Source organism: Castor canadensis, chromosome 1 (genome assembly GCF_047511655.1).
Source record: "Castor canadensis chromosome 1, mCasCan1.hap1v2, whole genome shotgun sequence".
NCBI lineage: Eukaryota > Metazoa > Chordata > Mammalia > Rodentia > Castoridae > Castor > Castor canadensis.
The window spans coordinates 156,775,864-156,789,467 of NC_133386.1; the positions used below are offsets into that span (position 1 = coordinate 156,775,864).

General features: G+C 46.7%; 1 protein-coding gene across 6 annotated transcripts in view; it reads right to left on the reverse strand.

Moving 5' to 3' along the window:
* The window catches only part of Ptpn5 (protein tyrosine phosphatase non-receptor type 5), a 58,809-nt gene that overhangs the window by 37,007 nt on the left and 8,198 nt on the right, over positions 1-13,604 (reverse strand). For 4 of the 6 annotated variants that reach the window (XM_074042805.1, XM_074042808.1, XM_074042804.1 and 1 more), the window contains one exon: positions 4,832-4,922. The exons of 1 other annotated variant lie outside the window; for it this stretch is intronic. In XM_074042805.1, coding sequence (XP_073898906.1) covers positions 4,832-4,922 — 91 coding nt within the window. Of the gene's footprint in view, positions 1-778; positions 839-4,831; positions 4,923-13,604 lie in introns of those variants that run through there. One more of the 6 variants, XM_074042806.1, reaches the window with a different exon arrangement.

The following is a 13,604-nucleotide window of genomic DNA, read 5'->3' on the forward strand; positions in this document are numbered from 1 at the left end:
AGTTTGCTGTCTGGCTCTCTAAGATGTCCACGTTTCCTATGCTTCTGGCAATGGGAACTCATGTGCAGACGCCATCTTAAGCAATAGCTAGGAACAGCACTAACATTTATATTTTGCAACGTCTAGATGTTCATTTTCTGAGATCAGAAAACTCTCTTTTTAGTCCATCAGAGTACCTTACAGGACTGTTCTGGGGTCTAGCTTTTTCCCTTTACCTAGTAAGCTGTAAAAAGGTTGCTGGAGATCAGCTAGACCCCAGGAAGCATCTGTAGAGCTGATATACCTTGAGGGCAGCCATGCAGCTCACAGGGGTCCCGTCCTCTTGGCAATGGCCTGCAATGCAGGTGCATGCTCCAATGGTCTTAGCTGCCCTTTATGTCTGAACCTTGGAAGTCATGACTGCCATGGCAGATTCGCAACTAGTCATACCACCCATGCTGGATCCATCATCCTCACCCCTGCGTGTTTACAATACTCTTTGGGGGGAGGGGGTCTGGACTGCTGGTGCTGAATTACCATCATGGTCATGCCCTGAGAGAAGGGCTGCAAGCATCTGCTGTGGGGCCTCACAGCTGCTTAGTCCTTCCACGTGACACATACACCAAAACCACCAGATGACCAGGATCCTCCCAACATATGCCATATTCCAGCAAAGCCAGTGGGATACAATTTCTAAAACTAGCAACCAAAAAAAAAAAAAACCACTCCCCAAACCAAAAAAAACCTTTAACACAGACTCATTAGCACAACTGAGGAGGTCAGCTGCTTTTCTGCTCACCTTTCCTGCAATTCTGCCTCTCTCATTGGTCCTGGGGCCTATTTCATACCCACCTGCAGACTGAAACAATTAAGGCCAAGTTAAGGGTGACTCTTTCTCAGTCTGGTATTTTATTATTTTTTCTCCCTCTAATGTGCAAAGTCTCTGAGAATCTCAAGTCCCAGAGTCTTCCTTTCCTTCAGAGAGAGCTACTACCTTGAAGACAAATGCCTATCTGATGGTCTTCAGCATCCACTCAGGAAGGCCTCCAAAGCCATCTCCTCATGGCCCTGTCCATGTGGTTTATGCAGTGTGTGCAGTGTACAACTTATACACTGGGTGTGGCAGGTTTGAGCTAGAATCAATTCCTCAAAACTCAAATTTATTACCAAACTTCCTTGGAAAAAACACTTTCATGACATCCAACTGCACCTAGACAAAGATAAAAATCCTTTGATATGTTCACTAGATCTTGTGTAATCTGGTCTCATTTATCCCTACAACTTTATCTCATGTCCCTCTCCCCCTTGACCTCTGCACTCCAGTCTCTCTGGACAGGTTCTTTTCTTCACAGTGCTTTTGCTTGCACTTTTCTTTGCCTGGAGAGCTCCTCCAGCTCCACTTCCCATTACTTTTTACCCATAGCACTTGACACAGTTAGGGATTCTATTGTAATTTATGTCATTTCTTAATTGACATCAGACACAACTATTAGACTGTAGACTACAAGAGGGTTGGGATCACCATTCCTGTTTTATTTACCATTGTATCTTCAGAGCCTAGCATTGTGATAGCTTATAGTAGGGTGCTAATGAATAAATACTTGTGAAGAAGTGAACGTTGCTTTGACCTTTTTTTTTCTGTGTGATACAGGAGTTTGAACTCAGTGCCTTGGGCTTGCCAGGCAGGTGCTCTGCCACTTGAGCCTTGCTGCAAACCCTTCCTTGACCTTCTTGAGAAAACATCAGGAACCTCAAACACCACCATCTTCTGAGCTACTTTGGGGGCAGGCCTATTGTTAAGCCATGTGGAATCCCTCCTCCATAGCTGCTTTCCAGAGCAGTCAAAGAACCACAAATCTGGAAGGCTTCTCATTTCACAGAAGAGGAAACTGAGGCAGAAATGGAGACTGACTTGTAGGTACACTGAGGTGGTGGCCCCAAGGATTGGGTTCGAGCACTCCTACCCCAAGCCTCTCAGTCCTGAGCTTGCTCTCTTGACCCTAAGGAGCACTCCAGGTGGAGGGCAGCCCATGAAAGGTAACCAAGGTTTCCAGATAACCTCTGGAAGGGGATCCATGTGTGACTCATACCTGCTTTTACACCTTAAGCTTCCCAAGCCTCCAACAGTGTTCAGAATAGCTCAGTGCTGCAAGCGTGCAACGGACTCTATAAATAAGCTTCCTAGAAAATGACTAATTTCATAATCCGAAAAGCATAAAGAGTAGCACCTCTCCACTGCAGAGGAAAATGGTGCAAGAGCTGCTGCTCTGCTCTGTAGCTCAACAACTCCAGGGATCCCCAGTCCAATGATGTGTGTCTAGGTTGTTCAGAGGAGGATTTAACTAGATTTCTGAAGAGATGGCACATTCAGGCTGAATGGAGAAGCCAAGTCTCTGGGCATTGCCCTCCTCCTTGCTCACCACCAACAGAAATAGCTGTTTGTAATGAATTGCTCTAGGCTCCTTCTCTCTCCTCCTTCCCCTCTATCAGCCAGGCATCAGGAGCCAAAAACTGGCCTGTGTCCATAGGCAGCAACTTGCAGGCTCCCTGCTGCTACCCTTACAACTAGGTAGCCCCAGAGATGAAGGACTTGATGTGACCAGCATTTCATGAGCACCTTCTGCAATCAAGACCCAGAGCTGTCCCATAAATACAAGGATGGGCAAGCTTGGCCCCTTCTTCCAGGTTCTAGTCATGTTCAGCTGGACATGAAAACATGATCACCCCCTGATTCCTCCCTTAGTTGACATATATATGGAGACAGCTCCACTCAGTTTGTGATGATGGGGCAGGGGAAGACGAGATCATCCAAGGAGAGGTGAGCAGTTGTTTCTGAAGGATGTTTCTAGGTGGATGATGGTTGCAAGGGAGTGAACTTCTTGAGCAATGCAAATGATACGGGGAAGTCACGAGGATCGAGTTGTGTGGAAGTGGGCCTAGGCCTCAGTAGAGACACATAAGCAAGAACCAGCCCAGACACCAGAAACCGTGCCTCGTGGGTGCAATGGCCCTCTTTTGTTTGACTGTGTGGTTTCATTGTGCTAAGACATGGCATAGGCTCCCCCTCACTTGGCCTGTCTGTCACAGGAAGGAGGCTAGTGGATATGTTTGAGGAATGGACATTAGCAGGTGACATAGGACCTGGGCCCAACTATTATTTTAATTGTGATAAAATTCACATGGCAAAAAATCCACCATTTTAATGTTCACGGTTCAGTAGCATTTATACATTTATGATGTACAACCACCACCATTATCTAGTTCCAGAATACTTTTATCACCCCCAAAAGAAACTCCATACACTCACTAAAGAGTCACTCCCTATTCTCCCCTCCTCCAACCTGATAGCCACTAATTTGCTTCAGACTGGGCTTGCCTATTCTGATATTTCATATAAATGGATTCATACATGTAGCCTTTTATGTCTGTTTTTTTTTTAACTTACTGTAACTTTTTCTGATTCATTCAAACAGGTAGCATGTACGAGTACTTCATTCCTTTTTATGGATGGACTACACTGTATTTCTTTATCATTGGTTGATGGAAATGTGGGTCGGCTCTGCCTTAGGATTATATTGCTAATTGTGCTGCTATGAAAACAAACAACTCATTCACATTAGGCTTCCCACTGGCTTACGATTTTGGCAGTCCTATCCCTGTCCTGGGCCCTAGTACTCATCTATAAAAAACAGGTGGTCAGACCTTAAGTTCCATGCAGCTTGAATGTCATCACCTTCATTTGTTCCTTTGCTTCTCATAGCTACTCAGTTCTGGGAGCTGGAAACCCAGCCTGGACCACCCACCCCAATTTCCAGGACAGAGACAAGCAGCTGCTGTGGTCTGGGGGAAGCATCTAGCACAGGCCTGTCTGGGAAAGGCTAAGCGCACTTGCTTTTTCCTGAAGGTGGGATGGAGGTGGGTGGGGACTGTTAGGAGGCATCCTGGAGTAGATGCCAGCTGTACCCAGGACTTATGCAGAGAAAGGTGACAGACAGGTTTGGTGCAGCAGTCAGAGAAGCCTAAGCTTAATCCATGGTAAGGAGCAGCTGGGAGCTGAAGCTAAGATTCTTGGGTGTGAGGCTGAGCCAACCCAGGCTGTCTACCTTATCTTTGTACCCCGGAAGCCCTCTAAACACTCCTCCCTGTGACCAGGTTCCTACCATCTCCTACAGCTCCCACCCCACCAGATATCTTTGTTGCTGAATCGAACCTGTCCATTCCCACATCCATGCCTTGCTTCATGCTGTTCCTCAACCTAAAATAATCTTTCCAAATTTGCCAAATCTTGCTCATTCTCCAGAGTTCTTCTCAGGCATTACCTCTTCCACGAGCGCTCCCTCATCTCCAGGGAAGAAATGAGGCCTTCTACCGCTGGGCTCCCTCAAACACTGGCTCACACATCTTTGCTCTCCTGCTATAGTTAGCTGTTTATGCACCTGCCTCCCCTGCCTGCTTTCAATGACAATGGGGCATCCTTATTCCCTCCACCACCACTGCATCCCAGGTATTTAGCACAGGGTCTGAGCCTACTGATGGACATATTAAAGGTCAAATGTAGGGCAGAGGCAGGGTTGGTGACTTTGGGGTCTCTGGGTGGGCAGACTCCACCTAGGAGCGTCCTACCCTACAGAAGACGGCCAGGGTCATGGCCATGAAGAGACCAATAATGATTTCCAGATTTTCCTCAGCACACTCAGCATGCAGGGCTAGAGGACATGCTGGTTTCATAGAGAAGAAATGATCAAGCTGACCACCTCATGCAAATGAGTTATGTGTCACAGACCATGCAGGTGGAGAAGGATTGGCCCCCTCGATGGGTGGGCTGCAGGGAGCCACACACATGCTCACTCACCTAGCTCCCTCAAGCTTCATCCCCAAGGTGTCCGGGTGGGGAAAGGTGCCATCTGGGACCAGGGCAGGAACTTTTCTCAGCAAAAAGCAAACTGTAGATGTGAATGGAGGAGAGAGGCCATGTTCAGGACATCCAGATGGAGAAACTGAGGCACAGAAAAGTGACTTCTCTTGGGTCACACTGTGTGAATAATTGTTCCACATAGTTCACAAAAATCCCAATTTCTTGCTGGTTACTATCTCTGTCATCACCTACTGTCTGCCTCAAACCTGGTTCACCTACTTTCTGGTTTGGGAGGATCCCCAAACCAGAGTTCAGTTACTTGTTATTTCTGTGTCATACTTCCAAGACTTCTAATGAACATTTTTGATGCCAGGATACTCAGAGTCAGTTTCTGTTGCTGGCAGCCAAAGCACCCAGACCGATGTGTGCAGCAAACTTGGGGAACAGGCAGGCTCTGAGCCCAGGACTCCCAATGTCTAGTTCACTGCTATTTCCATCCTGCCAAGCTGCCTACCCTCCTGGCCAAGCTGTCCACTGTCCAGCCATCTGTGCCCACATCTGAGAAGACTGCAAACTTGGAGAATTCTGGATCCCAAACAGAGGGTCTGAGTGTTCTCAGAGGTTGGGATGGGCTCAGATGAATGACTTCCCTGCTCTGTTGATTGGATAGAGGATATGGGCATGGCCAATATCCAAGGAAGGGAAGACAAAAGGGTGCTGGAGAGGCCCAACCTGCTAAAGGGCTCAGGCCACACAGTTTTCCATCTTTTAAGGGAGTACGATTCAGGGATTGGCCCATTCATTGTTCAACTCATGTTTATGAGATGCCTATTGTGTGACAGACCACATGAGTAGGAACACAATGAACTACAAGTATTTCATGGACGACGCAGGTAAGGAAAAGGTGACAATGAAGGTGGCCTGTCTGATGACAGATGTGCAGGGTGCCCTGGGAAGCACTGTTGAAAACTTGGATGAGGCAGAGGAGTCATGGGACTGAAAGAGGAGTGAGTGGCTGTGGGATGGCGGTGGGTGTGCAAGGCACGTGACAGGCCTGGAATTGAGAGAAAGCAGGGCACATTCAGGGATGAAAAGATCCTCAGTCTGACAAGGGAATTGTGGAAAAGGAATATGGCATGGGACAAGACAATTGGCTTAGATGCTCATTTATGGTGTTTCCCTTCTCATTTTCCTTCTCCCTCCCCTTGTCTCTACAGAGGTAAGGCAGACATGCCCTAGCTACCTCTGGGGAAGTGTGGCTGCAGGACCCATGATCATGTTCCTCTGTGATTCTGTGTCTTGTGGAAGCTGGAGCCCCTTGAGAGGTCTCCTGGCAGGGGAGGTGGGGTGAGGGAGTGAAGAGATATCTCCAAGCCTAGGAAGGTGACAGAACCAGTTAGTTCTGAGACATGTATGCATGGGCACCATGGCAGGACCACCTGGGAATGGCTTTGAGGGGCATGGAGAGAGTCACATTTTAGGCTCCTGGGTTTTTGTGTCCCACATAGGCACACTCCACCCAGGATACAGAGATAACAGTCTGGGGGGGGAGGTGTTTCAGGCTGGGGTAGGCTATTTTAGCTTTCCAGTGTGGTTTTCTTGAAGCATCCCTGGTATACTCAGAGCAGTAGGGTACCTCATAAATGACTGAGATTGAATTTACTACCTTAGGGGACATGGTGTGTGTGTGGGGGCTCTGAGTAGAGCCTTATTTTATTTAAGGAGCACAAAAAGACATTTCTTTAATAGCTGATATTGAGGATTAAGAGATTACCTGGTACCAAGAATAAACTTGACCTGGAAGCCTGGGAGTTGGGAGATCAAAAGAAAGGTGAGTGTGGCAATCCTGGTAAGAGATGGAAGTATTCTGCCTGGGCCTATACATGGGGACTGCCCCATTTGCTGGACCACCTGTTCTAGTCACTCTGGCTTTCAGGCTGTAACTGCCTCTCCATTGCCCCCTACTGAGGAAGCACAGTCCTGCCTCAAATGCCATCACCTTTTTTCACTGCTCCTTGAAATTCAGCTTAGGTTTCAAACTCCAGCTTAATCTTCAATCCCTCCAGGAATCTTTCCATGGGGAAAATCACCACTCTGCTGTAGTCGAGCTGTGTGATTTTTGGAAAGTGTCTTTAATTCTCTGGACCTGAATTTTTTCTTATTTGTCGAATAAGGTTGATGATACATTTCACATAGGATTGAGGTGAAGTTTACCACTGAGTGAGAGAAATGTGGAAGTATTATCATAAGGTCTAGTAACTGGCAGATACTCATGGGCGATGCAAATAACCAACACAGCCCAGAAAAAAAATGAGGGTGGTGGAGGTGGGGAAAGACAGTATGTAGGCAATGCTCAGACTCCCTGGAAAGGGTCAGAAACCTAGCTTCCAGAAAGGGAACAGGCCTCCAAACATTGCCTAGCTGCTTGGGGCAGCCTTGGGATGAGTGAAGCATCCAAGAACACCTCAGATCCTCCCTTCCTGGGATAACAGGAAGGTGCTGTCAAGCTTGCAGTTTCCTGTGATTTGGTCCAAAAGCATGGCTTGAACTGAATCTACCTGCTTCCTTTTGGGCTCTGAGGGGGAGGAGACTTCAGGGAGGCACAAAGAGCCCCCATCTCACCAAACTCTTACATCGGGTGGGATAGGAACAGTAGGTCTATGGGGACCTGAGCAGCAGGGGCCAGCTGTGCAGGCAGCACAAGGGCTCATGACTAAGGCATAGCATTTTATTCTGACTTCATTTTTGGGATGGAGGGACAAGAACCTCACTGCGATCTAACTCAGGTTCTACAGACTCTCCCAGCCTCTTGCTGGGGTCACTCCTACTTTCTTTCAAAATCCATTCTCCTCTCCATAGTAGGTTGGTGAAAAGGAGGTGGTAGGAGGGAGGAAGGAAGCAGGGAACAGTCACTCGTTCAGGAATACTTTCCACAGCCCCTGCCTCCTGAAGATGACAATGACAGCAGTATGAACATCAGAAAAAGCATCTATCTCTATTGAACCCTTACCACACATGCAAGGCGCTGCTCTGAGGGCCTTACATGTGTGAAATATTAATTCCTTAAAGAGTCCTAGGATGATTATACTATCACCCGCATTTTCTAGAGAAAATGGAGATTCAGAGAAGTGACCTGCCCAAGGATACACAGCTAGCACACATCCACTGCCCATATTTCTAACCCCTCTTCTCTTTTACTTTTTAGCCTTTGATGAAAACCTTACTCTGCAGATAGGAACAGACTGCACATCACAGTAGCTTCTGTATTCTTTTAGAAAACCATCACTATAAGTGGATGAGTGGCATGTGATTGTCTTCATTTCACCAAAATGAAGAAACTAGACTTGGGGATGAAGTGATTTTGTCAGGCTCATAGGATGGGTGAGTCAGTGAATGAGGCACCCTTTCCTCAGCACCCAAGGGAGCTCCCTGCTGTGCCTTCTAACTGAAAGGCCTGCCTGGACAGGACCTAGGTTTTCTCGTGAAGCAGCAGCCCAGGAACTGGCCTTGGGAGGTTGGATAGTAGTGATGGCATCTATGTTCCACTGACCGAGCCACAAATGCATTAACTGGTCAAGGATCCAACTACCCTTAGCTCTAGTCACAGGTTTTCTGATATGCATCTCAGTAGTTCCAAATGAAAATCACTGGGGCTGAATGAACGACCTCTAAGGGCCTTTTCCTTATAGGTCAGACTTAGTTTCTGAGGCAGATGGTGGAGTGTCATTAGCCCAGCAGAGGGCGCTCACAGCACCAGGGAAGCCAGGCTGTGGTCCATGAGCATGGGTAAAGGTTGCCAGACCAGATTGGAAGGTGGATTAAGCTGGAGCCAATTATTGATGGAGGCTGTGTTCAGCTGTGATCATTTGATACTGTGACTGGATCTGATTATAAACTGTGTGGCAGACAGAAGCCCAAAGGACAACTGAAGGATTTGGGGGTTCAAAGGTTATGTGTTCTAACCCTGTGTTCTTCAGGACTTTGAAAGCATTCTGTTCTGTTCCCTCTCTTTCCATTCCCACCCCAACAAGTATACAGTTTAATTTGCAAGGAGAAAACAGGCAATCACAAATGTGAAGGTGTGATCACACTGCCTGTTGGGGCGGGGGTTCTGGTATTTCCTTTTAGTTAGACGTTTTCTTCTGTCTGTAATGCCTTGGAATGTACTTTCCTCTCCAGGGGAAAAGACCCCACTTTCATCCTTTCTCATTTGCCCTTTAAGGCCCTACTGAAATGTTGCCTCCTCAGTAGAATCCTCCCTGATTCCCTCAGGAAGAGCCAGGCGCTTCCTTTTCTGTTCTTCTTTCTCCTTATGGTGACCATCTATTGATCCTGTGGCCCTGCCTCACATGGAGGACCTGCACCCAGGTGACTGCATCACTATGGCTTCCCTAAAAAGAGCACTTATCGCACCAAGCACAGCACATGCACCCACCCCGCCCTTCTTACTATAACTCTATGTGGTAAACACCTTTGTCCTTCTTCTACATGTGTTGAGATAGGATCAGGAGAGACTGAGTCATTTGTTCAAGGTCGCACACTTGGTAAATGGCAGAGCCAGGCTTCAAAATCAGTTTGAAGGTTTATAGCCTCTGATCAATGGACCTTCCTGTTTCTCATGTCTAATCTCTATCTGGCACCAGGAAAATGTTAAAAAAAAAAGTTTCTCAAAAAAGTTTGGACATTTACAAATGGCTCATTAAAAATACCACAAAAGTAGTAAATGTGCAGGTTGTGGCATTGGACTGCATGAGTATGAACTGAGGCTCCCCCACTGGCTGCCTGATCTTGGGCAAGATTACTGACCTCCTTGTGCCTCAGTTTCTTTATCTGTGAAATGGGGAGAACAGTGTGCACACTTCAGAGGGTTGCAATGGAGATTAAATGAGCTTTGATTGTAACACAAAGTTTTTACATGAGATGCTTCAAAATGCTTAGAATGGGGCCCAGTAAATTTCCAAAAATGCCAGTTGCTGAACAGTTCTCAAAAGAAGTACAAATGGCCAGTAAATCTGTGAAAAAATGTTCACCTCTTTAGCCATCAGGGAAGTGTAAATTAAAACTACACTGAGATTACATCTCACCCCAGTCAAAATGGCAATCATCAACAAAACAAAAAACAACAAATTTTGGTGAGGATGCTGCGGGGGGTGGGGTGGTGGGAGAGGAAGAAACCCTCATACATCGTTGGTGGGAATGTAAATTAGCACAGCCAATATGGAATTCAGTATGGAGATTCCTCAAAAAAACTAAAAATGGAACTACCTTCTGACCCTGCCTTATCATATCCTTGGGCATATTTCCAAAGGAATAGAAATAAACATATGAGAGAGATAGCTGCACATTCATGTTTTTTTTGTGGCACTATTCACAATAGCCAAATTATAGAATCAGTTTAGGTGCCCATTACAGAAAGAATAAAGAAAACATACACAATGGAGTATTATTCAGTCATAAAGAAGAACTAAATCATGTGGTTTGCAGGAATGGTTGTAACTGGAGATCATCATGTTAAGTGAAACAAATCAGACTCAAAAAGACAAATATTGCATGCTTTCTCTCATATGCAGAATCCAGATTAAAAAACAGACATGAAAGTAAAAGGGGACTAGTGAGAAGAGGAAGGGGATCAGGGGGAGGAGGGAGGGGGGACAAGACAGGGTTATCCAATGGGTGAAAATAGAGTACATTTATAATGAAGCCCATTACTGTGTACAATTAATATATGCTCATAAAAATGATGATCTGGGGCTGGGGGCATGGCTCAAGTGGTATAGCACTGCCTAGAAAGCACTGGGACCTGAGTTTGAATCCCAGTACTGCCAAAAAAAAAGTTGGCCTGTTGCCATCATTTTTGTGCCAGGCTTTGTCTGTTTCTCCAATTAACACAACCCTTTCTTCCCTACAGATGAGGTCCATGGAGACTCTGGGATGAGACTTGTGGTATCATCCCAGGTTCTTAAAGCCCTGATTTGTAGCATTTGCTACAAATTGCATTGCACTGCATTACACATTGCATTGGTGTAAACGCTCCCTTCACAGCTATTTCAAGCCATAAATGTGGGGAGTTATGCTGCCAGTCTTAGAGGTCGGGATTTTTGCTCAATCCCTTTGTGCCTCAGTTTCCTTGTTTCTAAGTGGGCCAGCACTAATACCTAACTCATACTACTGTTGTGATGAATAAGCCTAAAAATCTTGGAAGAACACAGTACAGAGTACACTGTGTAAATGTTAGCCAACTATACCATCACTGAGAGTTTTAACTCAGTCTCAGCATTGCTTACCTGGCTCTAACACTGGCCCCATCCCAGCACCAGGCCTTCTGTTTTGTGCCCATTGCCTTCTAGGAATGAGGCTTTGCTTGCCCATATAGCTGTCCCCTCTCCTCATGGAACTAGCATTTGGACCTCATCTGGTTTTGCTTGTGTTCTGATCATGCATTATTTTGTGCTTTTGACCTCTACTGACCTCTGGTTTCACCCCTAGACTTCCCTGATGTCATCCCTCATCCTGGGCTTTCTGTGCCTTGCTCTGGACTGTCTGTGATGATCCCTTCTAGATCTGCAGCATACTTTGTTGACTGCAGAGCTCCTCATCATAGAGTTTGGGTGCAGAAAGCTAGCTGGGTCTGCTCCCACCTGCAGTTAGGGAGCTTTAGCTCCTGCCACACCCACTGTGGCTCTAGTTCTCCTTAGGATCTTTGTCCCCAGCCTCTGATTAACCTTTCTGTGCTCAGGCTTAGCTCAGACTGTGTCAAAACAGGTGGGGAAGATGCTAGCACCTTAGGGTTTGGTGGAGGAATCAGACAAATTGAGTCAGAAGCAGGCTGGGGAGAGGCCAGGCAGAGGAGGGCTTGGAAACATTAGCTGGATCTGAGGTTCTTTTGCAAGAAGAGTGTGAACTAGGGAAAAACTCCAGAATAGGACCAGGAATCGAGGCTGAAAACGATCTGACCTCCTGAATTCAAATTTAATAAATATAAGCTACAGACTTATACATGCCACATGCTTTCCAATATCTTGTTTCCTTAGATGCTTAAACCCTTGTGACAAGTTGTGAAGACATCATCTTACAGTGTACAGCTAAAAAACACTTAGAGGGGTTTAGGGTCTGACAAGAGAGTAGGTAAGTAGTCACTCTGGTCCTACTCTGATGACTAATAAGACAGGGTGGACCTGGTCCTGGGCCCAGAATGGTGGGCTCTTTCACTGTCTTGTGCTGGGAACAGCTAGAAACCTGGGGACCAGGGCCATTGTCAATAGAAGTCCTTACTCATGGGTTGAATCTCTCAAAACATGACAGACTGACAATTGGGAGGCTACACACCTTAAGCAACCACAGTTCTCTGGAAAAAGGATGGATTCAGAAGCAGAGAGACCTGGTTGAAAGGCTACATTTTGCCATCTTCTCCCCAAGAAGTACCCTGGGCCATTAACTCCACTGAGCCTAAATTTCCTCCCCATGTAAGAGAGAAGCAACGAGAGTTGCAGAGTTGGGGTGATGACGAGAAGTGAGTGATGTGAACAGGAAGTGCTAGGCAACCCCAAGGCAGAAAGTCTCCTCACTATTCCTTGCTGACCTGGCTCACAGCTTCATTTCAAGTCTCTCTCCAAGTCAGCCTGGCACAGGAGGTGCTCCTACTCTTTGTACCAGGCAGTGCCATCAGCTACAAAGGCCTGCTTCCTGTTTCCTCAGGCTCTGCCAGCTGTTCCTCAAGCTAATGAGAACAATGCAAGGAAGAGCATCTGGAGGATGAGAAGGACCTCCCAGAACTACTCCTCTCTCCTCTGGAGAGCTCCAGGCTGTTTCCAGGTCTCCCGAGTCAGACTTAGAGCTCTTGGGAAATGTGGATTCCCTAAATCTTCCTCCACCATGAAATTGGCCCAACCCCCAGCCATGCTCACTCTTGTGTCTCAGCTTTTGTCTTTTCTGTTCCATCTGAGTCATGGCCTCCTGCCCTTCTTTCAAGGCCCACCTCAGCTCATGACTCCTCCAGGAAGTTCCCCCCAATCCCAGTCCACTGCATGCTGACCTCTCCTCTGGCTAAATTCTTCCCCTAGTGTTTTGGTGGTGTGGAACCTGGTGATGGACCACACTCCATTCTGGGATGCTCCCTGGCTCTCCTGTCTATAACTGTGGGTTCTGAGAGCTGCCCAGTCTGAGAAGGAGCAAGGGTGGGCTTCCTTCTATATCCTCCATGTCAGGGAGCCTGATGCAGAGGAGGAGAGATGGAAAGCAGGGCAACATGCATCCAGCTCTTTTCTGTACACTCAGATTTGGAAGGAAGGTGGGAAGGAAAAATAAGTGGGAGAAAAAGAAAGAAACAAGTGCAAAGGAATGAGAGGAGGGAATGGCAGCTGTGTGAGACTCAGTCACTGGACAGATCGTGCTTTAAGACTTGCTATGGACTATCCCAATTATGTAACTCTGCAGCTCAACATAGACTCCCCCTGAAACCTCCCTCCTCTAGACAACCTTCCCTGATTGACTGATCTCCTTCTTCTCTCTATGGTTCCCTGAGCTGCTCTGCTTTGCACTCATTGATGCCAGGTGCTCGTGGGAAGGGTTGAAGCCCTCTTCCTCACTGGCAGTATGTTTCTGGCTACATTTATCATCTGCAGTCAGAGATTAGACTTTTTTTGACCACCTTTCTTTCTTCAGCTTTAGGGAGTGGTCTGGGATACACTTTGTATAGTTATTTTAAACTCAGTTTGTCTCTGAGATAATCTGGAGGCAAAACCTAATATAACCTTACATACATTTTTAAAAA